This window comes from Bicyclus anynana, chromosome 16 (genome assembly GCF_947172395.1).
Source record: "Bicyclus anynana chromosome 16, ilBicAnyn1.1, whole genome shotgun sequence".
NCBI classification, from domain to species: Eukaryota; Metazoa; Arthropoda; class Insecta; order Lepidoptera; family Nymphalidae; genus Bicyclus; species Bicyclus anynana.
The window spans coordinates 9,094,339-9,122,181 of record NC_069098.1 but is presented as its reverse complement, the minus strand read 5'-3'; the positions used below and the strand labels follow the sequence as shown (position 1 = coordinate 9,122,181).

The following is a 27,843-nucleotide window of genomic DNA, read 5'->3' as shown; positions in this document are numbered from 1 at the left end:
CACTGACTCGAGAATGTATTAGTTTTTGAATTTTGTATTAGTAGCGGCTACGTGTTTTCCGTGCGCTCTATCTGCCAATTATTCTTTGATCTGTGATTTCAGGTATGAGTAACAGTTCGAGTTGCGTTCGAGAACCGATCGCCATTACGTTACCACTGATAACACTTACGACTAAAGTTTGTCGAGTTGAAAGGATTGCTCGATATCCCAATCCGGATATTTTGTCGTATTATATCCGACTTCTGGTTTATATTTTATCTAGCTACAACCAGAGAAGGGTCAGATAATCAAAAGAAATTAATTAAAAACAGTATTGTGAGAGCCTGTGATGTGTTCATATAATATTAATATTATAAAGAAGAAAGAATTTTGAGAAAAGTTTCTAACGAACAAACTACTGGACCGATTAGAAAAATTCTTCCACCAATAGAAAGCTATATTATCAGAGAGTAACTTAAGCTGTATTTTTTATAAAAATATTTTATTTTTATGTTATAGTTGTTATGCTTGCTATTACATCCACGTGAAACTCAGTTTTACACAAATCCCGCGGTAACTATGACATGTTTTTCCGAGATAAAAGTAGCCTATATGTTGCTCTATGACTTCTTCTTGCGGACAAACAGACAGACAGACAAAAATTTTTAAATAGCTTGACTATATGTTGGTATCGTGTTAATAACTATAAGCACTTGATAAAACTATTCTTTTTTTTTTTGAAAGGCGTGATTGCCCAGTGGATATGATCTCTACCTCCGATTCCGGAGGGTGTGGATTCGAATCCGGTCCGGGGCATGCACCTCCAACTTTTCAATTGTGTGCATTTTAAGAAATTAAATATCACGTGTCTCAAACGGTGAAGGAAAACATCGTGAGGAAACCTGCAGAGAATTTCTTAATTCTCTGCGTCTGTAAAGTCTGCCAATCCGCATCGGGCCAGCGTGGTAGACTGTTGGCTTAACCTCTCTCATTCTGAGAGGAGACTCGAGCTCAGCAGTGAGCCGTATATGGGTTGATAACGACTTGATAAAACGTAGTTATTTTGATATCACAGGCAGACAACTCAATTTTATTTATATGTACTAGCGGACGCTTGCGACGTCGTCCGCGTGGAAATCAATGTGACTTGTAACTTTAAATTTTTCACAATTCGTTCACGGACAGACAGACAAAAAATCGTAAAAAAATATTTTTGTTTTCAGTATCGATTGTATAATGCCCTAAAATAAAATTTTTCAAATTATCTACAATGTACAGAATTTTACCTGTTACAGTTTTATTATAAGCACAGATATTGATTAATGTAATAACATTAATATAATATAAAATGAGGGTAATTAAAATTTAAATACTCCAAAATATGCTCTGACTTACAATTCAATTAATTTGCAAATAACCACGTCATGTAACTGCTATTATACATGACAATTAATTTCGGATTGGCATGTTTAATTAATACTATTAAATGTTAATTTGGCCGCACATTGTGGAGACAGATTGGTTAATGGCCTTTTGTTTTTTTTTGCAGTATATTTAAAATTAGCAGGCGCCCTGCAGTTTCAAACGTGTAGTTCCCGTTCCCGTGGGAATATGGTGATAAAATATTGCCTATGACATTCACAAGTAACCTGGCTTTCTATTGGTAAAATAATTTTCAAAATCGGTTCAGTAGATCCAGAGATTACCCCTACAACCTCACAAATTTTACCACTCTATAATATTATTATAGATATGCTTGGTGATAAGGTGGATAAAGGGAGTAGATAATGTAAAATGACATTCCGGTAAAATATTTTTAATAAGACAGGTAAAAGAATATTTTTTGACGGCCTCCGTGGCGCAGTGGTGTGCGCGGTGGATTCACAAAACGGAGGTCCTGGGTTCGATCCCTGGCTGGGCCGATCGAGATTTTCTTAATTGATCCAGGTCTGGTTGGTGGGAGGCTTCGGCCGTTGCTAGTTACCACCCTACCGACTAGGACGTACCGCCAAGCGATTTAGCGTTCCGGTACGATGCCGTGGAGAAACCGAAAGGGTTGTGGATTTTCATCCTCCTCTCAACAAGTTAGCCCGCTTCTATCTTAGATTGCATCATCATCATCAGGTGAGATTGTACTTAAGGTCAAACTTGTAATGAATAATAAAAAAAAGATATTTAATAATAATAATGTTGAAGTTAAATGGTATATTACAAGAGATTCTCGCTTAAAATATTCTTCGTAGAGAAATTAGAGCTGTAATAAATTTTTCTTTGCAATATAAAAGGTACCTGAATCAGCATCTCTTGTATCCTGGGTCGGATGAAAACAAAATTGAGATTTTTCTCATTTCCAAGAATTTCCTCATTACCTACCACTTTTGAAAAATTGGTAGTGTTACAGCTCCGTGCCTTGTAGACCGTGACACGGCAACGTGGTCATTATCATCTGATTGTATATCCTAATGTAATAATGTATCTAATGTCAAACGTTATCGCCCTAAGCCAGCCCGAAGATGGTTGGTGCAATGATGTTTTTTACTAGAGGTGGACAAATTGACTTAATTTCATATAGTCGCTTATTGAACAACGAACGTTATTTAAACAAATATTACGTAAATATCGTCTACTATCTCGTGTTGTGTGTTTTTTTTTATTCTTTACAAGTTAGCCCTTGAACAATCTCACCTGATGGCAAGTGATGATGCAGTCTAAGATGGAAGCGGGCTAACTTGTTAGGAGGAGGACGAAAATCCACACCCCTTTCGGTTTCTACACGGCATCGTACGGGTGGTAACTAGCCACGGCCGAAGCCTCCCACCAGCCATAAAAGGAAGTGTAAAAACTATACATAAATATATGTGGCGAACGAACTCTTTCGTTCGCCCACTTTAGGTCAGGCCATCTACATCTTCATCTACATTCACATTCCAGATTCATTTCATATTTAGAATTCTCTCGACCGCGCATGCGTGGATATATTGTTTCGCCCATAGATTACATCTTTACCGTTTCTCCTTTCCACATCACATCATCTATTTGTTAAGCTTTTATTTTATATCCTTTTACAATTAATATAATCAGTTCAGTGAATAAATATACATCAATACAATCGTCGTCTTCATATCAATGTACTAATATCAAACCCCCATGGCGATATTGGTGACCACCGAAAATGGAACACGCAACGCATCAAAAGAAAAATCGTAACTTAGCAACCGTTTGTGTCAGAAAAAATATATTCAAGATTTCAAAACAGTGAAAAATTATGCAGAAAACACAAGAAATGTTCATATCAAGAAAAATCGTCCATAAATGTTGCGCCCCAGCGCTGATTCAGGATTCGGTGCACTTCGACGCCGTCCACGCGTCGCTGCGCCGCCCTCACTCGCCGTTTGCCCTTGTTGCGCGGCAACCCAGCGCTGGTGACATGGCGCCCGGCCTGCCTCGCCGCCTCTACCCAACTCGTGCAGCGCCCCAGTGCTGATTTATTTGGCACACGGCGCGTTCCGGCGCCGACCACGCGCCGCCGCGCCTGCTGCCCCCTTGCCGTCTGCTCATTATGCGAGGCACTGCAGCACTGGTGTCTTGGCGCACTGCGCACTATCCGCGCCACTGGCTCGCGCAAACCGCTGCCAGGCGCGCTGTCTTCGCGTCGCTTGCTCACGCACGACGCCCAACTGCACATCTGATGTCATGGCCCTGCGCCGCCTGGCTCGCGCACATCGCTGCCCGGGGCACTCTCCGCGCCGCCACGCTGACATCATGCCGCCCGGTGCGCTTATCACGCCGCCCGGCGCGCTCTACGCTGCTCGTCGACTCCACGCCTTTAAAGCCGTGGCTGGACGAGTCCTGCTCTTCTAGTGCATTTACTATTTCTTTTATATTTATTTTTTTTTTTCTCCGTAGGGCGGTGGTGTGGCGAACGAACTCTTTCGTTCGCCCACTTTAGGTCAGGCCATCTACATCTTCATCTACATTCACATTCCAGATTCATTTCATATTTAGAATTCTCTCGACCGCGCATGCGTGGATATATTGTTTCGCCCATAGATTACATCTTTACCGTTTCTCCTTTCCACATCACATCATCTATTTGATAGTACTTTTATTTTATATCCATTTACAATATTGTTATAATCAGTGAAAGAATAAATATACCTACTAATCAACATCGTCCTCTTCATATCTATTTACTAAAACCTTCAATGGCGATATATATAATGGAAATAAAGTCAAAATTGAGCATGTATGCGCTCAGTGATGTAGCTAAATTCGGATCACTTTTTGCAGTGGTGTTGTAGGGACATTACCTATCTATAGTATAAAATTATCATTGGGTGGGTTTACGCTCCAAATCCCTTCTCTTGTAAGAACTATTTATGAATAATAATAATAACTTTTTATTCCATTCTTCGTTTACTGCTTTATAACTACATCAGTAAACTGTTAAAGTTTAAGTAGAATTTCTTTGTTTAACAAACTTGGCAAGTAACTTTATGATTAAACTTGGCAACCTAATACATCTGAAAGCTCTAGAAAATTGTACTTTCATTTTTAGCTATAACATTTTAGTCATACCATGATTTGCTGTGAGTCTGTATTTGTTTTATTCATCGTAAAAAATATACAGAAATGTAAATGGAATAATGATTAAGTTCGAGACAATCGACTAATTTTGAAATTTTCCGGTACATTTAGTATTTTTTTTATATCAACCCAGGTAGGATACCATAATCTATATATATAAAAATGAATTGCTGTTCGTTAGTCTCGCTAAAACTCGAGAACGGCTGAACAGATTTATCGTATCTTGGCCTTCAAATGTTCGTGGAGGTATAGGGAAGGTTTAAAAGGTGAGAAAAATTAGAATAATTGCCGGGAAAACCATAAAAACAACCCTTTTCTATTTCCCATACAAACGTTTATGAGTCAAGGGGTAGGGGTATGGTAGGGGTAGAGTAGTGTAGAGTAGGGATAGGGAAAATTGATTCTGATCTGTTGATTTATAATTAATTGTAACCACTACACTATGGTCCTCGAGCTGCCGCGATACTCGTATTACCCTGTCTGGCTCCACACTGCTTTACAAGGGAAAATACTCACGCGAGTTAGAAAACTGATAGCGCAAAAAATCCCAAAATATTTCAAAAATATTCGCCACAGGACAAGTAACGGAGTTACACAACTTTCCTGTTCACTTTCCTCTACTTACTTCTTACTTCCCTTGCCACTCGTGCGGTGTTTTTTGTTTTTATTCATTACAAATTAGCCCTTGACTACAATCTCACCTGATGGTAAGTGATGATGCAATCTAAAATGAAAGCGGTTCTTGTTAGCAGGAGGATGAAAATCCACAGCCGTTTCGGTTTCTACACGACATCATACCAGAACGCTAAATCGCTTGGTACGTCTTTGTCAGTAGGGTGGTAACTAGCCGAAGCCTCCTACCAGCCAGACCTGAACCAATTAAGTAAACCTCAATCGCCCCAGTCTCGGATCGAACCCATTCATTCATTTAGGTAAATTCATCGCGCCACGGAGGACGTCAAAGGTATATAGATATACTTCGTGAATTTTTTAAATAAAATTTCAATGCAGACGAACACAATCCCACCCTGTAGGTACAAATTGATATTTACGGTAATAGCCGGAGTTTTTCAGCGAAAGCGCAAAGTTCAGGATAACAGGCTCACTTGGATACGGTCCGGAATTCAAATGGGCAAAAACGTTGAAGGAGGGAAACCCGAACTAAAACTCGCTTTGTAGAAATTATTTAAGACCAATTTAATGTTGCGCAACTTAAAGCTTCCGCTACGAAATTTATTGCCGGAAGTCGATGTAAATTGCATTTACAATTTACAGTGGTTGTATCTAAATAAAAAAAAAAAATTAAGCGTAAGTTAACATTTCTGTAATAAAATCTTTGTATGTATGTAATTAATGAAAGCGCCACAATATGGGCAAATTTGTTATTGTCATTTTAACACAAAATTACTGAGCCGATTTTTATGAAAATGATATAAGACCAATCTGGTCTAATCTGTGGTTTCTACACTGTCTACAATAATTCCACTCTTCCAAACAAAAAAAATAATTTTCAAAATTGGTTAAGAAATAACAAGGTAACAAACATTAAAATTTACATACGCGTCGAACTGAGAACCTCCTCCTTTTTTTGAAGTCGGTTAATAAAAAAATGTCGATTGATAAGTAAAATCAATATAAATAACAAACTTAAAATTGAAGTTACAATGGTTTCTTGTGAATTAGTCCGAATCCGTCGTCGGGCTATGGGATATTAGGCTTTTCTTTTCCAATAAAATTCTGAGCGCTGGAACGCTGGACCTGTAGGCGGTGCCAACACAGTGATGTATTAACTCAAGCCATTTAAATATTAAAGCCTAAGGATTTTCAGACGGTTCTTTTCCGTGGTTATTTCAGAAATGGCTTTAATTAATACGCCACTGGTTTGGCACCACCTTCAAGGCGATCAAAAGGAAGCAGATACGATGTTATTTTTCGCTTTTTAGTTTCTTTTTGTGATTTTGAAGTCTATTAAATTTTATTGTTAAAAAGATTTTATTAATATAAAAACCAATAACAAATGTATCATGACGATTCAAAATGAACAATTACTACTGAAAAAAGATAATTAAAATTTTAATAAGGATTTTAGTCCGATTCACATAAGTTAACATAGGTGAATAGGCTTTAGGCAATGTACAAATAGGTAACTGTAAATGAAACAATGTTTGTAATACAACTAAGGGTGTAATTAATAAAGGCTGTAAATAAGTCAGCGGGTAAGTCAAATAAATTATGTGGCGGACCGCGCGGCCCTGCGGACGCCTGTCGAATCCGGGGGGAGCCAATTAGTCCCGATCGGGGATATTTATTTGCGGTTATCCCAAGGAGAGACAATATACTTAATATTTGGTGTGTTTGTATAACAGTATTATAAGTGTGAGGGATGTATCACGATCTATTTACCGCACTATATATTCACAACACTATATTCTACTTGCCGAAAGCCCAGCGGATATGACCTCTGCCTCCGATTCCGGAGGGTGTGGGTTCGAACCGGGTCCGGGGCATGCACCTCCAACTTTTTAGTTGTGTTCATTTTAAGAAATTATATATCATGTGTCTCAAACGGTGAAGGAAAAACATCGTGACGAAACCTGCATACCAAAGAATTTTCTTAATTCTCTGCGTATGTGAAGTCTGCCAATCCGCATTGGGCCAGCGTGTTGGACTATTGGCCTAACCCCTCTCATTCTGAGAGGAGAGTCGAGCTCAGCAGTGAGCCGAATATGGGTTGATAATGATTGATGGGTTGATATTCTACTTACATTATGATGGCCAGCCTTCAATTAGTCCCGATCGGGGGTATTTATTTGTGGTGTGTTTGTATCACCGTATTATTAATGTAATCACAGTCCATATTTTGTTTATTTTACCATATTTTGTTTATTTTACTTATATTATTAACTAAAATTTTATGGCAAACCTTCAATTAGTCCCGATCGGGGATATTTATTTGCGGTTATCCAAAGGAAGTAAAATATATATTCGGTGTGTTGTACCACAGTAATATAAATGTCAGGGAAGTATCACGGTCAAAATATTTTTGTGTAGCAGGGTCCATTTATCGACAAAGGCGCTAAGCTATAATTAGAATCGTAAACGTTTGTAGATATATATGTCGGAGAATTGGATAATAAAGGCAACATTGATTAGAGTACCTAATTTGATAGCGATATCTTTTGGAAACGTCTTGTTACTAGGTAACAATAAAAAGAAGTACGAGTATGTGTTTATCTGTCAGTTAAACAAAGTCAGTTAAAAAAAGTTGTTTGTTTGTGGACATCTGTTAGTTGACGATCTCTGAGCTAACACGCGTTTTCAAGTTTATTCAATTCAATTCTCAAGTTTATTCAGTTGCCCTTGAGCTGATCAAGTCAGTTTAGCAGTGTCCGGCCATTGCATTGTTAGTTACTTAGCTGGAAGCTAACACGAGCGGAGAAGGGGAGCATTGACTAGTTGTATAGGGATCCCTCAACCCTACTGATATTGGTTGCAAGTCCGAGATCCGCTTGTCTTGCCTACGATTGTTAAACCTAATTTCCTTCTTATAGTATCAGCGGAATACATGTAGAAGTAGTAAAGCTATAATTCCGGTAATGATTGATAATGTTATTTTGTGTATTTACCATCCCTGACTTAAAGTGTAGAATGCCCATACAAAGTGTCGCTCAAACACAAATTCGGTTGAAAGGAAAACGTATTATAAAGATCTTAAGCAAACTGTAACTTCTGCGTTATATAGGGAAAAACAAGCGTTTCACAATTATTATATTAATAAATATGTTAATGACTCTAAAATGCTTTTTAAAAATCTAAAAAAGTTCGTTGTCCAAAAAAGTAATGCGTCGGATAATGACTTTTATAGTACGTTTAATGATCCAAACCTTATAAACGATCATTTCCTAAAAATTCAGGTGAATAAACGCGTAAAAGAATCCGATGTTAGGTATTATAATAGCAATCGTTTTACTGGATCTAGGTTTGAGCTTCATTCGGTTTCGGAGGATTATGTAGCCAAAATTATTTATTCACTTAAATCAAATGCTACTGGAACCGATGGATTATCTCTGGACATGATCTTATTAACCTTGCCCTCAACTCTGAGCGTTATAACTGCAATTGTTAATCGATCCATTGCAACAAATGTCTTTCCGCATGAATGGAAAACTGCTATTGTTAGACCAATTCCAAAAAAAACAAATGTAACTTCGCTCACGGACTTGCGTCCCATCAGTCTTCTTCCCTGTCTTTCTAAGATATTGGAAAAGGTTGTATCTAACCAGTTGGCAAATTTTGTTGAAAGGCATAATATCTTACCTAATAGACAATCTGGCTTTAGGAAATACCGTGGTACTGCCACTGCACTAATTGATGTTATTGACAATATTTTAGCTTCTCAAGATGCAGGTGAAGTAAGTTTGCTTGTACTGTTAGATTTTTCACGTGCCTTTGATACCATAAACATTCCTTTATTGCTCTCAAAATTATACTTTTATGGTTTAGAATCCAAAACTTTGCAGTGGTTCGAAAGTTATTTGTCTGATCGATCACAGTTTGTGCAGATACGTGACCCTAATGGGCTTTACGTTAATTCGACACGCAAACCTGTTATAAACGGTGTACCACAAGGATCTATCTTAGGTCCTCTTTTGTTCATTATTTATACGGCAGATATAATTAACAGTATACAGACCTGTAAATACCATATATACGCTGATGATACACAAATATACACATCTTTTAACTCTCGTAATGTTTCACAGGGTATAACTGCAATCAATACAGACTTAGAGAACATTGCAGACTGGGCTGATTCAAATCAACTTCTCTTAAACTCAAATAAGACCAAATACATGATTCTTGGTACTAGGAGAAGTATCGAGAAAATTCCACACAATGCTCCCCCAGTATGTATTAGGGGTGAAGTTTTAGAACGTACAAATGAAACTAGGAACTTGGGTGTTCTAACTGACAGTGACCTTCGGTTCGAAAATTATTTACTTAAAGTAGTCCGAACTTGTTTTTACAAGCTAAAAATTTTATACCGCGTGCGACATTTTCTTGACATACGAGTACGACTTAAGGTTTGCGAGTCTCTAATATTATCAAAATTAAATTACGCCGATGCACTGTATGGCCCTCGCTTATTAGCCCGTACTCAACGATTAGTGCAGCGAATACAAAATGCTTGCATTCGGTACTGCTACGACATCCCTCCCAGATCTCACATTTCACCATATATTAATAATGGCAACTTGCTAAATATGGCAGCTAGAAGAAAATTGCACTTGGCAACTCTTTTGTTTGGCATTCTTAAAGACAAAGAACCAAAATATCTCTTCGATAGATTGCATTGGGACAAAGAGTCTAGCGCCCGTTCTAACAGAGTCTGGACACTGAGAGCACCTCAACACTTTACTGCTGCGTTTCGGGGTAGTTTTAGATACGCTGCCACCAAGTGCTGGAATAATCTACCTCCCCCCATGCGCAATGTCAGTAAGTCCAAAGCCTGGTTTAGGAAATCGGTAAAAAACCTTTTACTTTTACAACAGCAGGGTAAGTAACAGTCTCCAATCCCAGGCTCCTCACCTACCCTCTTTAAAAATTAATTAATATTAAATAGTCTCCGCGAAGGTTTTGAGGACCCAATAATTTAATTTTATTTATTTCTACTCTATATTATATTTCTCACTGACAACTACTAATAATTTATTTAACACACTATATATATGTATATATATGTATATATATAAATATAATTATTTATTATGTTCTTATTATTAATTATCAATTAGTAACACTTCTTCTTGTTGTTTCCGCCCGCGTCACCACATGGCTCCACGGAAGACCAGCGCTGCGCTGGTGCATCCATCACTAGCGTAGCACATGCTGAGTGGTGACCACTTTGGTACCACACACATCATTTTTTTGGATTTAATTTAATCATTAGTTTAATATCTTTAAATTATATTTTTAAAATTTCTGTCTTTTGTTTTAGGTATTTGTTGTCTTTTGTGTATTATGTGTGTGTGTGTCCAAATAAAATAATTTTCTTTCTTTCTTTCTTTCTTTCTAGAATCTAGTCAAGACATACCACGATAGTAGTGCGGAATATACGATACGACAGGATATCGCGATATTTAGCCCGCGATATTTAGTATACTCCGTTATATATTTATTACTACGCAGTAGCAACCCGAAGTTAAGCCGTTAGTGTGCTACTTTGAAAGAGCATATTGAGTTGTCGGTCCTTGTCATTGCCAGAAACTTATCTACGAAGAGAAGATTGGTCATGTAGTAGACAAGTAAAATAAGCTGATAATGATGATGATGATGATGAACGAATTATCTCCTAAGAACTGAATGAACTTGCTTTAACAGAAGAGTAGGTTTTGTTGCTTTCTATGTTAACCTTATAATTTAAATTCAGCAGCAGTAGGTAGGTTTCGAATAGGCTAAAGACGAAAACAACGTTTGAAAACAACCTAATTTGCGCCGCAGCCAACTAGATAACCTTTAAAGTGTTCCAAGATAAACCAACTAAAGTGCTTCAGAATTTTAGGGCTATTGTAGTAATTGTGTTTTCTTTTCGTAAGGAGTATTTATAACATTTATCTATTTGTTTTGTTGACTAGCACTTTCAAAATCCTAGTAGATAATTTATGAAGTAGTATGTTTCTGATTTCAAAAATCATGTCATGTGTACTCGTCACAATTTTCAACAGCAGGCGCTGTATCATCGACCATTCGACGCATTGTACCGATAATTTATAATTTAGTTCAGCAATGTACCGGTAGATGGCAGTGTAAGTTGTTTGTATCGCGATATCGAGTGGTTCTTACTAAGGGAACTTCTTACTATTGTGAAGTTTTTTACAATAAACAAGATTCGCATTGGGACGGCCTAGTGCCTTGATTGTTTTATTTCTCTTCGGTGCGTTGGATTGACGTTGGTTTGACAGGTTGGAACCACAGTCCCAAGTTGCACCCCGCACTAGAAAGCGCAGTGTTGGTCGACTCTTAGGTGGACTGGCGACGATACAGGCGGCTCAGGATGTTTGGAAGTCCCTACAAAAGGCCTACGTCATGCAGTGGAGATGATGATGTAAATCGTAACTAGACGTAACATTTAGATTTAGATACATTACATTACATGACGATTTAGGCCAGCAAAACGAATACGATGCTATTATAAAATCTAATAAAGCGTACCTTATTAAGCTCGACCGTTACGAGCCCACACAACGTAGAGCTTGTACAGCTGAAATCTGCATACCACAGGTCGACCAACAATCCTATTGACTGTGGTTTTGTCATTATGCCAGCGTTAATATTTGCATGCCGGCGCACAAATCGATTGTTATGTTTCGCGCAATAACGTTTCATCGCCATTCCGCTTCTATTTCGTGATTATGAGCTGTATGCGCCACTGTCGGAGATTAAATTTTGTGTAGGACATTAGTACAGTGCACAGTATAATCTATTTGTTATATTTCTCTCTATTTTACATGTGTGTCTTGTCCGAATTTTAATTGGGATCATGGATACTTGCTGCCGACAGCGTGGAAACCGTTATTTCTTTCGTTGTCACAAATAACAAACTTGGAACAAGATACTCGTAGTGTTAGTTCGGTTTGCTTAAAAGAAGACGAATCTAATGAAGATAACATTAATGAACCGTCGGAGAGTGTAATGGAACCTTCACTCCCCGCCACTCAACCCCTCTCCCAACGCGCGATGCGAGCGGCTAAGCGCCCCTCCGCAGTTTGGATCGTGCCGCATTGCAAGAACCAGCTCATGACTAAGGGCCTCGTATGGGTTTGAAACTAGTCAGGCCGACCTTATAGACGTCTCCGAGACAGGAACTTCGCCAATTTTCCAACGTTATTATAACTAACAACCCATGACTCGAATTCAGAATCTCTAGTAGTTGAGAATCTCTACTAGTAGTAGTCTCGTACAGATTTAATAACCTCAATAGCTTAAAGGTAGGAGCGGTCGGACTCATCACTGAGGGGTGGTGGTTCGATCCCCGCCCCGTTGGTCTATTGTCGTACCCACTCCTAATACAGTATTTAACTAATACTAATTGGAGGGGATTGGGAATATTGTTCATATTTAAAATATATGGCAAAAAAATGTAGAACAGGGTAGTTAAAAAAAATAAACACAAATAAACAAAACAAACAGATGTACTGGACCAACAAGAAAATCCACTCAGTTTAAACAGTTAACTAAATTATAAACGTGGTTGCAAGACATTAACAGAATCGTTGTGTTATTACCAAGGTATAATGAACAAGGATAACATTTTCAAAGTAAGTCAAAACAGACAGACTTTACTTTGACCAATCAAGTAAAACGAGCTGTTCATTTGCTAACAATAATATAACCGAAATTTGAAATAATATCCCGAATTCCTGTCCCTCAGTTATCCATAATATTAACTTGTTTATACTCACAGGCCTGTCTGGTTGAAATAGCATGAAATTATAATTACAATAGAATTATACAGCATATTTAGGAATATAATCATGTCGTTCATAACCTAACTATACTAATATTATAAAGCTGAAGAGTTTGTTTGTTTGCTTGAACGCGCTAATCTCAGGAACTACTGATCCGATTTAAAAAATTCTTTAATTGTTAGATAGCTCATAAATCGAGGAAGGCTATAAGCTATATATTAGCCCCGTATTCTTACGGGAAAGGGGAACCACACGGGTGAAACCGCGCGGCTTCAGCTTGTACTTAATACTGAAAAGTTTGTTTGTTCCGTTGAACGCGGTAATCTCAGGAACTGATTGGAACTGAAATATTTGCTACTATTTTGTTTATTTATCTTCACTCGGGTGCATGTTAGCACCAATAAACGTGGAAAGTATTTGTTTTCGTTCTAGCCAAGGCTTCGCTAATAGTGATCTGGCTTGAAGTAATTTCAACAAAATTAAAGCTAGGATAGACTGTAGATGTGATCTATCGTCTAGAAGGTCCTGAGCCTCCCTGCCCTCCCTTATCGTCTAGAAGGTCTGCCTCGACCAGCTCTTTATATAAACTAGTAGTTATAGGTATATTTGTGTTAAATAACCCATTTATCGAGGAAGACTAAATATTATATCAACACTACGACCAATAAAAATCGAGCATCAATGATAAATGTAGCAAAAACAGAGGCCTCCGCCAGTGAGAAAATAAAATCACTTTCTTATAATATCGTATTTATAGGAGATTTTGAATAATATAAAAAAATATACTCGTCGTTATGATAAACTCCTTTTTTGTAGTTGGTTAAAAAAGCAGAAACTTGGAAAAACATTATGATCGTACATACGTTGGAAACCGATATTTTTCTTAATAAAATACTAAACTAGAACTAGTACTCGTACCTATCTTCGAGAAAACGGTATTTGTAATATAAATTATTCATTCTTTGGAAAACGCTCGAAGCTGTATTAATTCAATTTCTAAGTCTGGAGGGTTTTCATTACAATGCCATGTTTTCCATTTTTTTTTATTCTCCAGATTGAATTTCAAAACGAATTTAAAATTTAAATGAATTATGTTTGTACAATTTTTCTATGCTACGGTTAACCTTATTGAATAGCGTTTTAATGTAGTATTTTATTAATCTTTATAGCTATTCTTCAACATCATAAATACTAGCTCCTTGAGACACCTGCATTCAATAGTTCTAATTCATAGTCGCCACTAACGGTTAGCCTTAACCACAATTTCAAAGTCGCTTAGCGAGCTATGGAGAGGGCTATTATTGTAAGAGTCTTTCTGAAGGACAAAATCCGGAAAGAGGAAATCCGTAGGGAAACAAAATTAATCGACGTAGCAAAGGATTTAGCAAACGTAGGACGCCCTCCGGCTAGATGGTCCGACGACATTATGAAGGTAGTAGGACGACATTATGAAGGAATTACACATTAGGAAGTGGCTGGATGAGGAAGGTGGAGGATCGCGTGAGGTGGCGCGCTCTCGGCAAGGCCTTTGTCCAGCAGTGGACGGATACAGGCTGATGATGATACATAGAGGAGAGTGAAATTGTCTATGATTATTATTGACAGATATGTTTGCGCTATTTTGTTGTATAAGTAAATAGAATTGATTTTTGGTCTCAAAAATTTGATATTGTGATTCCCGTTTTTTGTGTTTTTTGTAGACTGTGACTTTGCGGAACCCGTGAAATAACACTAAAACTATTCGCTTCATTTTCCAAAATGGCACAACATTCTTTCATCAACTCCGTCCAGATGACACACGTCTTTACACCTTTACGAGTACATTTGTAAATTCGTCACACTTTACGTCTCAGTACAATTCTCACGTAGATACCTTACAAACTTTTATTGCGTACTCTACTTTGTGTTATTGTACTTTCTAATAAAACTAATACGCTTTTTGTCGAACAAGCGAAAACGGCTGATTGAAAATTGGGCGAACTGTAGCGCTATTCTGTAACGATTTTTTATAACTTGACAGTATACGTTACGAATTCCTGCCCATTCTCTCTATCTATAGTAAATATGTTAGACAGAGAGGTATAGAGGTGAATTCGAAACTCGTAATCTGAGAACTGTGATAGTCCAGTGGATATTCCGGAGGGTGTGGGTTCGAATCCGGTCCGGGGCATGCACCTCCAACTTTTCAGTAGTGTGGATTTTAAGAAATTAAATTTCACGTTTCTAAAACAGTAAAGGTAAAACATCGTGAGAAAACCTGCATACCAGAGAATTTTCTTAATTCTCTTCGTGTGTGAAGTCTGCCAAAACGCATTGGGCCAACGTGGAGGCTTCACAATATAATGCCTACAGCATTATAAATCTATTTTAGAACAAATCTCAAATCTATATATACATAATAGCATGTTTATTATTTAATTTAAATATTTCATTTAAATAATAATGTCTTCAGTATTGAAAAATAAACGATTCAGAAAATGACACTTATTCAAGAATATTTCAATTTTGTTTTTCTCCTAAGTAAATTATTATAATAAATGGTAGCTGTCAATCACGAACGAATCTTACGACAGCTAACAATATAAGAAAATTGGAGTTTTCGTAAGAAAACATATTATATTTAAGTACAATAGTAAGGAATATATTATTCGTAATTTTATTTCTCTCATTAATTCGAAATATACGCAATTTTTTTCATTTTGTTTTTATTTTTTAAGGTATATTTGCCATATTTTTTATAATATGACCAATATTTCCATTCCCCTCCAACTAGTCGGGAAAAACTGTGCTAGAAGTGGGTAAGACAATAGATAGGACGGGGATCGAACCACCAACCCTCGGTGATGAGTCCAACCGCTCTTCCCATTGAGCTATTAAGGCTCATTGAAAGCATTTGCTGAGTGCGCCCTAAAACCATTGAAATAAAATTTTGAAAAGTGGAAAGACTTTACTTTAACTTTGCGTAACGCAAGTTTCATGAGAATAGTAGTCCATTTTTCAGTAGTAGTCCGGACTTGATACGGAGGTGTTAAATCCCCATGCGAAAGCACGTTTACCCCTCGATCCCAGTCACATTATTTTTGTGATGGTTACAGAGTTCACGAAGTCCCGGTTACGGGTACTCTAAAATATTAAGCTTTTCCTTCTTCCAAGAAATTCTCTACCAAAAGGCTTAGCACGTGACGAACGACATAATATCTCGTGAAGAGAAATACGAGAAAGTATATGTCGACCAATGGCGATGATGGAAATATAATTTCGACATCCTAAATGTCGTTATTTTAGCTAAATCCATGGACTTGACTTGGAAGAATTGTGACTCGTGAAAAAGATGATAATTAAGTAAGACCTTATTATCTGTTCATATAACTTGGTTACTAATTGTGTTAAATTCCTTCGCTGAGTTTTGAAAGTAATATCACCACCATTATTGTACACACACACACACACCACATTATTGTGACATTATATTGTACTTAGTCACCACAAATGTAACAAAACTTGTCAGGATAATTTTTACACTTTCTTGCCATTATTTAAAAATCATAGGCCTATTGTAGGGCCTTCCAAACATCACGATTATTAGCAGGTGGCTCAGTATCGTGATGTTTGGAAGTCCCTACAAAAGGCCTATGTCCTGCAGTGGACGTCCATCGGCTGATATGATGATGATGACTATGAGATTTCAGTCAAGGGTTAACTTGTCACGGGATAAATAAATAGCTCATTGAGCAGAAGAAAATAATACAGATAATTTTGCTCCCTTACCCATCTGCAATGGAATAACATCCCCGCGACGTCTCGGTTGAGCGGCGGCACACTCTTTCGAATAAGATGGCAAGTAATTTTGTGAAAACGCGGTTCTAAAATAAATTATTCATCGACGAAGAAACGCCTGAAGCCGTATTCATTTCATTTCTCAGACTGAATTCTTTTTTTCTCGGCGCTTTTTTTTCTTTATCGGGCCTTTTCGATAAATTTTAGATAAGTGCACAAATTAAACTCTGTTCTGTAAGTGGATTTCGTTTTGGGGATTTTTTCTTTTATTGTACTTCTGTCATGAATTTTCATACAACGTGACGAATGGTACGCCTTTTATGGTATGGGAATATGTATAAAAATATTTTTCCTTGAATTTTCTTGAATAGGTAAATATCTTGACATAATAATTTAAACCAAATACGCCGTCTTTTAGATCTTTTGAACTACGCAACGGATTTTAATGCGGTTTTCATTATTAAATAGATTAAAGAAAAAGATATGCCTACACTACACGAATAGTTTTACACTCTTTTCCACGCGCATGAAGTCGCTGGCGTCCACTAGTCTATAAATCAAACTATTTTGGTTATAAATCATAAAAAAATACAGAATATAATGTGATTCAAGAACTGTAAAATTCAACCCCTAAAGTGGTGAAATAGGGCTTGAAAGTTTACATTGATTTCCATGCGGACGAAGGCACGGGCGTCCGCTAGTAATTAATTATTAAATAGCATATGTAATTTTTATGTATTTGTATTCGAAGTTATTTATTTGGCTCTTACACTATAGTTATAAACAATTCTCTGGCAGTATAACTCAAGAGTTGACGATCGTGGCATAAAGTTAAGTGCCACGAAGATTTATTACGTCGAATCGGCACATAAAGCTAAAAGGCATTATATTAGTCACCTAAAACGTAAGTACCGACCCAATTGTATTATACCTGAACTACAAAGGTTTAAATTATTAGATATTTAATAATAATAATCTGCACGGCTAAGCATATTTTTTATTTTTTAACCGACTTCAAAAAGGAGGACTCAACTTTTTTTTTATGTATGTACACCGATTACAAAGACGCCTGGACCGATTTCAAAAATTATTTTTTTGTTTGAAACGGTATAGTCCCCATTTGGTCCCATTGCCATCATGTCAAGATCTGATTATGGAATCCTGGAGGAATTGAGAGGAACTTTCGAAAATTATATGGGTGTCTAGTGTGTTCGTAAACTTTTCCATTTAGTACTTTTAAGCACTACAATTTCATGAAAGTTTAAAATCGATCTGATGATAGAGCCATAAAACAGACGAGGGAACTCCTCGGCGATTTACAGCAGTTACCTTGTATTTGGGCTTGATTAATTTGTATTAATGAGAACTTTCCACATAGATAGGTTGTGACTGTCATTTAGGGGTTTGGTGATGAAGACCAAGGACAATTAAGGGAACTCCTTAACAGTTTACAGTAACTAGCTTGTGTTTGCCCTTGATTAATTCGTATTGCTGAGAACTTTCTACCCAGATGAGTTGTGTCTGTTATTAGGGGTCTGATGATGAAGACCAAGGTCAATTAAGGGAACCCCTTAACGGTTTACGGTAGCTACCTTGTGCTTGGGCTTTAAGCCATTTCTGACAGGACCACATGAAACACCATGTCTGCAAAATCTAAATCTATAAGATATTCTAGATTCGATTTCCACAACTGGAAAATATTTATGTGATGATCATGGGTGTTTTCCAGTGTCTGTGTGTATTTATACATTATATAAGTATTTATATGTAGTATATAATTGTATATTAATATTATAATATCAACTGTCTTAGCACCCATAACACAGGCTACTCTGTATGCTTACTTTGGGGCTAGATAGTGATGTGTATTGTTTAAGTATATGTATTTATTTATTTATTTATTTATTCTCACATGGCTTGAATTAATACATCACCGGCTTAGCACCGCCTTCATACTGATCAGCAGGTAGAACATACTATGATGTTATTTTTCGCTTTTTAGTTTAGTGGGTACGTTTTTAGGTTTTGAAGTCGGTTGTATTTTTTTTATTCAAATTTTTATTATTTTAATTAGGGCTAGGGCATATTATTATATGACTACTTAAAACAGAAGTCCACCAATCAGCAATGGAGCAACGAGGTGGCTCTAAGCTCCAAATGCATAGTGGATTTACAAGACGGATGTCCTGGTTTCGATCCCAGACTATGCCGATTTAGGTTCTTTTAATTGGTCCAGATCTGGCTGGTGGGAGGCTTCATGCCGTGGCAAGTTACCACCCTACCGACAAAAACTTACCGTCAAGCGATTAAGCGTTCCGGTACGATGTCGTAAAGAAACCGAAAGGGGTGTGGATTTTCACCCTCCTCTTAACAAGTTAGCCCACTTCCATATTAGATTGCATCATCTCTTACCATCAGGTGAGATTATAGTCAAGGGCAAACTGTTTAAGAATTAACAAAAATGTACCTCTCTTAGAAAGGCCCTAACGTGCCCTAACCCTTTAAAAAGCCACTAAAATAGGCTAATAATAACCTAAATCATTGTAATATAACAAAGAGTAGGCACAAATATATTCCAACAAAACTTTAGTAGTAGATAACTGTTATCAGCAACTTCTAATGTCTATCGATTGGCTTTTGAACTAAAGTTGTGATGCTCATACGAAATACTACGAAGATCTAATCGTCAGATACCCAAGTTAATACTGTGAGATATGTAAATTGTTGTTTTTGATAGCTTTCATGTTCAAATGCCATCTGTTTTGAACGTAGTATCCGAAAACTGAAGATTTATATAATAGTAGTTTATGTTTACAGATCTATCGACAAGCGAATTATGATTATGGTGCTTAAATTATTATTACTAGGCTATTGTCAAGCTGTCGTGCCCAGAAAAGAGAAAAAGGAATTCTTATTTTTAACCGACTTCGAACAAGGTGGAGGTTCTCAACTCGAAGCGTATGTTTTTTGTTGAATGTTTGTTACCTCATAACTTCGTCATTTATTAACCTATTTTGAAAATCACTTTTTTGTTTGAAAGATCATTACCTATACTTCCAAAATTGATCCCATTTCATTTTCATAATTTTTTTTTTTTAAATAAATTTTGTGTTAAAAATCAAAATAACTGAAATACGCCTTTGGAGTAGGTTCCATTTTTATGTTAAAAAGATTGACTAACATAAAAAGAAAACTATTCAACCTCTTGGAGCTGTAGAAATCAAACTTCTACATAGATGAAGCTTTATCATTTGACTTCATTGACTTAGATTTCATTTTATGTCATTTTTTTTTTGGGAAAATTTCTTCATCCGCGAGACTACCTAATTAAGAGCCCTCTAAAAAGACAGTGAATCATAAAATTTGGCAATTTATTAGTAGCTACTTCCCCAACAATACTAATAACTTTAGCTACACATAAACTCAGCAATCAAACCAGTTTCTTTGTTTTTACTTGATATTAAAAAACACATTTATTTACGTACAAAATATTCAAAGAATATTATGACGTCACCCCTTATACAACGGCGTGTCTTGAATATAACTTCGTTAACTCAAAATGCGCCTCCAATATAGCTAAAGTTAAATTAGGGTAAAACAAAGCGGGAGTGGCAAGATTACAGCCTATAGTCATATACTTTTACAGCGCTATTTAGAATACCCTGTTTACAAATTTTGTTCTATGAAGGCATTGTTTACTTGGTTAAAGATGACGGCTTCTTTGGCATGTTATTTTGTTTGACGGCCGCGTGGCGCAGTGGGTAGTGACCCTGCTTTCTTCATCCACGGTCGTGGGTTCGATTCCCACAACTGGAAAATATTTGTGTGATGAGCATGGGTGTTTTCCAGTGTCTGTGTGTATTTATACATTATATAAGTATTTATTTATTTGTATGTAGTATATACATGTATATGAATATTATAATTATAATATCAACTATCTTAGTACCCATAACACAAGCTACTCTGTATGCTTACTTTGGGGCTAGATAGTGATGTGTATTGTTTAAGTATATTTATTTATTTATTTATTTTATTTATTTATAGTTTAACCGATGGGTTCGATTCTAAACTAGAATCAATTTGATTTTTTATTTTTTTCTTATAAATGTTGTAAGAAAGCACGTAATAAATTAAAGAGTATATATAAAGCTGCAAGTAATAAGTAAAAATTGGACCTTGGACTTAGTAGGATCACAGTGCTTATAAAATGCTTCAAACTGTTAATCCATACTATATTAATACTAAATATGACTATGAAAATATAAATGGACATTTGAATGTAAAAAATAATTTATTTTAATAACTATCAAAAATAACATGTATCAACAAAAATAAGTACAGTGTAATTTTATAAAGCTCTTCTTAATATGTTTTTATTTCACTTGTATTTGTCTTTGTGGTGTGCAAATAAAGATTATCTATCTATCTAATTATCTATCTATAAATACCAAACACAGACTTTTAGATGAAGACGTTTCTAACAGTTACAAGAATGAAACATCAATCGAAATGTTTTGACTATCGACACAGAGAGTGAATAAAGAAATTAGTAGATTTTTATTAGACTTGAATTAGATGTAGTATTTATATCTTCATCAACCCATATTCGGCTCACTGCTGAGCTCGAGTCTCCTCTCAGAATGAGAGGGATAAGGCCAATAGTCCACCACGCTGGCCCAATGCGGATTGGTAGACTTCACACACGCAGAGAATTAAGATAATTCTCTGGTATGCAGGTTTCCTCACGATGTTTTCCTTCACCGATTGAGACACGTGATATTTAATTTCTTAAAATGCACACAACTGAAAAGTTGGAGGTGCATGCCCCGGACCGGATTCGAACCCACACCCTCCGGAATCGGAGGTAGTGGTCATATCCATTGATTTATTATAACAATTAAATAACTAATGCTTTCACAACGCTACATTCAGGCATTAACATCAAGCCTTCATGCCATCATGTAAGCCTTTACTGACCTACTAAAATAACGAATAGCCTATGTTCAATATGTCCTAAAGGGGTGGGGCTCGCAAATTTATTACCTACAAACCCATACAAGTGACAAGTTAACGCGTTATCAAACCGCTATTTATTGCACCATTTCACACGTAATGAACTAAGTGCCAAGAACAATCAATCATAGTAATATTACATAGGATGAACTTTGTCGCGTGACTTGCGTGCTAACCACATTTGCCGCGACTTAAGCTTAGTTCACATCAAAGTGGCTAAGATTTGAAATTACACGTCAAAGAACAAAGTGACAAAGTGCGCGCAAAGTGAGAGCTTTGCGGTGTGAGAGATCAAAGATAAACTGTAAAGCGATGAGTTTTTGCCACCAAACCTTTGCTTTAGGTTCGCGTTCTTAGTAGAGCAATGTCAGCTCAATGGATATGCCCTCTGCCTTCAAATCGGAGGGCGTACTTTCGCATCCGGTCCAAAACATACACGTTATGTGCGCGTCTAACTTTCAAGTTATGTGCGCTTTAAGAAATTAAATATCACGTTACTCAAAAGAGAAGGAAAAATGTCGTGAGGAAACCTGCATACATGAGAATTTTCTTTATTTTCTATGGGTGTGAAGTCTGTTTGCCGCATTGGGTCAGCGTGGTGGACTATTAGCCTAACCCCTCTCATTCTGAGAGGAGACTCGTGCTCAACAGTAGTCGTATGCTTCTTAAAAAATAACTAGCAGATGCTCCACGCTTTAACCCACGTAGTTACCTTGTACGTTACAATATAGCCTATGTTACTCTCTGATAATGTAGCTTTCTATTGGTTAAAGAATTTTTTCAAAACAGTTTTTGAGTTTTTTAGAATTTAAACTATCGCGAGTGATATATTATTTGATTATGAAACACGGTTAAAACTCACGTTTCATTGTTTGGATCGTGCCGCATTTCAAGAACCAGCTCATGACTAAGGGCCCCGTATGGATTCTAAACTAGTCAGGCATACTCCCACGTACCACGTGAGTTTTAGCTGTGTTGCATAATTAATAAATCAATTACTTAATAGCTTTTGAGTTTATTAGTTACATACAAAAATACAAAACTTTTCTTTCTTTTTATTATAATTATTTAGAATGTAGATAAATATTTAAAAAATCTTAACTTACTGTAAACTGGGCTTGTCTATGGTTGGCTTGCAGTAAACATCATCTTGCAGAAAGTCCGTCAAAAATAATTAAAAAACAGTGGTTAATTACTTTAATTGTGAAAACTTCCACAGTGAACGAAAAATCAAGTGACAAAGAACGTTTCTAGTAAATAAATAGCGATTATAAACATTGAAACAACATAAAAATCTTAACTTTGTAATCCGATACTTTGAAGTTACGTTGTTACAGTGAGTCATTGTGTGACAGCGACATTCCATTGAAGTGTTTTTTAATTTGAGAATCACCAATTTTCTACACATCCTAAATCGAAATTAAAGTGACTAAGTGACTAAGCAAATAAACAGTGATTAAAAGTTTGAAACATCATAAAAAGAAACTTTGTGTCGAATGTAAATAAACGAAAACGAACAATAGCGATATTTCCTTTTAATAAACTAGCGTCACGGCTCTGAGTTCTAGCTTTTTGAGCCTAACACCGTAGACAGAGAAAGTGTCCACGCTAGCGACTTATCATCCAACTGGAGTGTGTAAATTAGATACTAGTTACAAGTTACCAATACACAAAAAAAAAAAATTAAATGGAAATGGAGGGACAATTTAAAATACTTTTCGACCAAATCAAAATAGAAATGGAAAAACAAGCTAATTCTATATTCGAAAAAATGAACGAACAATTGGAACCATTAATAAAAGATAACAAAATTTTGAAAAATAAAATAGAAATATTGGAAAAGAAGATAGAATATTTAGAAAAAGAAAAAAAGAAGAATAATATCATATTGTTTGGATTAGAAGAGAAAGGGAGTTCTTCTTCTTCAGACTTGCTCCAGAGAGTACAAACATTCTTAAAGTAGATCTGAAAATTACCTTGGAAGCAAACGATATATCGAAAATTCACCGCATCGGCATAGAAAAAGAGAATAAAATAAGGCCTGTTCTTATTTCTTTTACAAACAACTGGAAGAGAAACGAGATACTTAAACAGAAGAAAAGCCTAAAAGATATCTATGTAACGGAAGATTTTCCTAAAGAAGTATTAGAAAAAAGAAAGGAATTAAAACCAAAACTAATAGAAGAACGTGCGAAAGGAAATACTGCATACTTCAAATACGATCAACTGGTAGTGAAAGAAGGAAACCAACAAAAAGAAAAAAGGAAAAGAGATCAATCAACTTCGCCGGAAGCCCAAAATCAAGCCAAAAAGTCAGTGGGAAATAATTCATCAATAAAAGATAACAGGAAAAATGCATTCGACTTAATGCGATACAGATCAAATTCTCTTTCCAACACGCCAAACGTATCTAAGTAGCAACTAAATAATAGCAACCAGAAACAAGATAGCCCCAATCCGGCTGGTCCCCGTGGGGTTACTGGACCACTACCCCCCACTAAAAATACATCCTTACACCAAAAAAAAAATAACAATAAAATTTATATTGCAACGTTTAACACAAGAACATTAATGTCAGACAATAATCTAGAAGAATTGGAAGACGCTATTAGGTATATCAAATGGGATATCATTGGCCTTTGTGAAGTAAGAAGATTTGGAGAAGAGATAAGAGAATACAGTGAATTTATTTTTTATTTCTATGGTGAAAAACAAGGTATACATGGACAAGGTATTCCTAGTAAAAAAATATTTGAAAGACAAAATAATAAGCTTCCAAGGAATATCAGATAGAATTGCAGTACTTAAAATTCAGTTATCAGAAGCCAAACAACCAACGTCAATTATACAAGTACACGCACCTACCGAACAAGATACAAAACTAGCTAAAGATAGATTCTACAAAGACCTGATAGAGTTGACACAAAAAACGAACAAGAACACAATCTTGATGGGAGACTTTAATGCTAAGGTAGGCAGCAAGTCAAACAAAGACGAATTCATCTTAGGAGATTACAGTTATAATAGCGGTGACAGAAATGACAATGGTCAAAGGCTTATTGATTTTTCTTTTACACATAACCTCAAAATAATGAATAGTTTCTTCAAAAAGAAAATGTCTAGAAAGTGGACCTGGATGTCCCCAAATGGAAAAGATAAAAATGAAATTGATTTTATACTCACAAGAAACGAACACACATTCAGTGACATTGATGTTGTAAATAAGTTGAATTTCTATTCTGATCATAGAATGGTAAGAGGAGTTTTATACAAAAGTAGCAAATTGAGAAAACATATTAATTACTCAACCAGAAATACGGCAACGACATCGCCTATACCACAAGATATATTAAAAAAATTAGAAAACACGCTAGATAACATTGAAGAAACCAAAACGCTGCAAGAAAAGTACAATTTTTTGGAAAAGGAACTGATAAATCTAGGCAAATCAAGTGTCGAAAAAGAAAAGAAAAATAAACTAGGAGAGGAAACACTAAAGCTAATGAAGGAGAGGAGAAAAATGCTAAATAAACGAAAAGAGAACAAATAAAACATCTCTACCATTAGTAAAGAAATTCAAGCTTCAATAAGGAAACACAGAAAAAAAGAGAGACTGAACGTATTGAGAGTACAAATAGAGAAAACAGGTGGAATACAGAAAGGTCTAAAACAGCTAAGAGATTATAAGCAATGGATACCCAGCTTGAAAAACAAAAGTGGAAAGAAAAATGAGAAATTGACATCAGAGAGGTTGTCAATGGCTAGAGTAGCAACAGAATTTTATAGAAAACTATATTCGGAAACAAGCGAAACAAGATCATCAGAGTTAGAGAAGGATGCACATGAAGAACAAATACCCTGCATACTAGAGTCAGAAGTTAAAAAAGGCATAACAACGCAAAAATGTGGAAAAGCGCCTGGAGACGATAAGATCTCAAACGAAATTCTAAAGGAATCTCTAACCGCAATATCCAAATATATGACACATTTATTTAATGAAATAGTGGCTACCGAGCAAATACCAATTCAATGGACTAAATCTACTATTGTTTTAATACACAAAAAAGGTGACAAAAATGACATAAACAATTACAGACCCATATCTCTAATGTCTAATATTTACAAAGTGTTCTCTAAAATAATACTCGAGCGGATAACAAAGAAATTGGAAGAAAACCAACCCAGAGAACAAGCTGGATTTCGCGCCGATTATTCTACCATAGATCACATACATGTCGTGAAAAAAATAATTGAAAAACTCAATGAATATGGACAACAGTATTATATGGCATTCGTCGACTATAATAAGGCTTTTGACTCACTAAGTCATAAATATATCTGGAAAACGCTGGAAAACCAAGGCGTAGAAAGTAAATATATAAAAATCATAAAGGAGATATACAGAAATACTAAAGCAACGGTCCAGCTTGAACAACAAGGTGAGGAATTTGATATTCAGAGAGGCGTCAGACAAGGTGACCCTCTCTCACCTAAACTTTTCACAGCAGTGTTAGAAGATATATTCAGAAATTTAGACTGGAGGGATTCCGGAATTAACATTAACGGAGTAAAGCTAAGTCGCCTAAGATTTGCTGACGACATCGTTATATTTGCTGAAAGACCAGACTTACTACAAACCATGATACAACAATTAGATTACGAAAGCAGTAAAGCCGGTTTATCCATGAATCCAACGAAGACAAAAGTAATGACGAATGCTTCAAGGGAAAATATTGAAATAGGACAGGAAATTATAGAATATGTAGATGAATATATATATTTGGGGCAAATAATATCTACTAAAGATCAAGACTCCAAAGAAATAAACAGAAGAATAAGCAACACTTGGAAGCGGTACTGGTCCCTTAAGGAAATTGTCAAAAATGAAACAATACCAATATCAATAAAAAGCAGACTGTACAACGTATGCATCCTCCCATGCCTGACCTATGGATGTCAAACCTGGCCTGCTACGTACAAAAATAACCAAAAGCTCCTTGTCTGCCAACGCAGTATGGAAAGAAGCATGTTGAATATAAAACTACGGGACCGTTGGACAGCTTCAAAAATAAGGAAAAGAACAAAGGTGAGCGATGTACTACAGAAAATAAGAAAACTGAAATGGAATTGGGCAGGTCATATAATAAGGACAGATAAAGGAAAATGGACAAAGGATGTAATGGAGTGGTATCCTCGAAACGGAAAAAGACGTCAAGGACGTCAAATCAAAAGATGGGAGGATGATTTACCAAAAGGGTGGAGGAGGTTAGCTCGAGACAGAGATGAGTGGAAAAAAGCGGGGGAGGCCTATGTCGCAGGACAACCTGACCTACAAAGTGGTTGCTAAAATTATATTATATTTTATTTTTAGTTGAATTTAAAAAATTGTATTAATTATAAGTCAAAATGTAAAAGGTCAGCGAATAAAGGCTTTTATTATTATATTATTATTATAACTTACTGTAAATAGTTCGTATCGCTGTCTACTAATGTATCGGCCTACGAGTTTACTTGTAAGCACACATGTAGAGTGAACTACTCGCAGCAACTGATGCAATTAAGCTGAGTTGTAGCTTCGCCCGGTACTCTGTTTTTCAGAAATCCCGCGGGAACTTTGACTTTTCCAGGATAAAAACCATTCCAAATTTTTGCTAAAAAAGTTCAGTATTTGTGGCGTAACAGAGTATCAAACATATATGTTTTGCTGTTATAAAATTAGTGTAATAAAGAATTCGCTAACTATGGGCCTTATTAAAAGGCTCAGTCACTCAGCGGGCGATGGAGCGAGCTATGCTTGGGGTGTCTCTGCGTGATCGAATCAGAAATGAGGAGATCCCCAGACGAACCAAAGTCACTGACGTAGCTCAGCGAGTCGCGAAGCTGAAGTTGCAATGGGCAGACCACATAGTTCGAAGAGCCGATGGATGTTGGGGTCCCAAGGTGCTGGAAAGGCGACACCGCACCGGAAAGCGCAATGTTGGTCAACCGTCACCAGGTGGACCGAGGACATCAAGCA

General features: G+C 36.3%; 1 protein-coding gene across 1 annotated transcript in view; it reads left to right on the top strand.

The window, feature by feature from the left end:
• The first annotated feature begins 3,667 nt into the window (after positions 1-3,667).
• LOC128198874 (myelin-associated oligodendrocyte basic protein-like) overlaps positions 3,668-27,843 on the top strand; it is an 80,145-nt gene continuing 55,969 nt past the window's right edge. The window contains exon 1 of the mRNA XM_052886326.1: positions 3,668-3,839. Within this exon, the coding sequence (XP_052742286.1) occupies positions 3,668-3,839 (172 nt within the window). The remainder of the gene's footprint in view (positions 3,840-27,843) is intronic.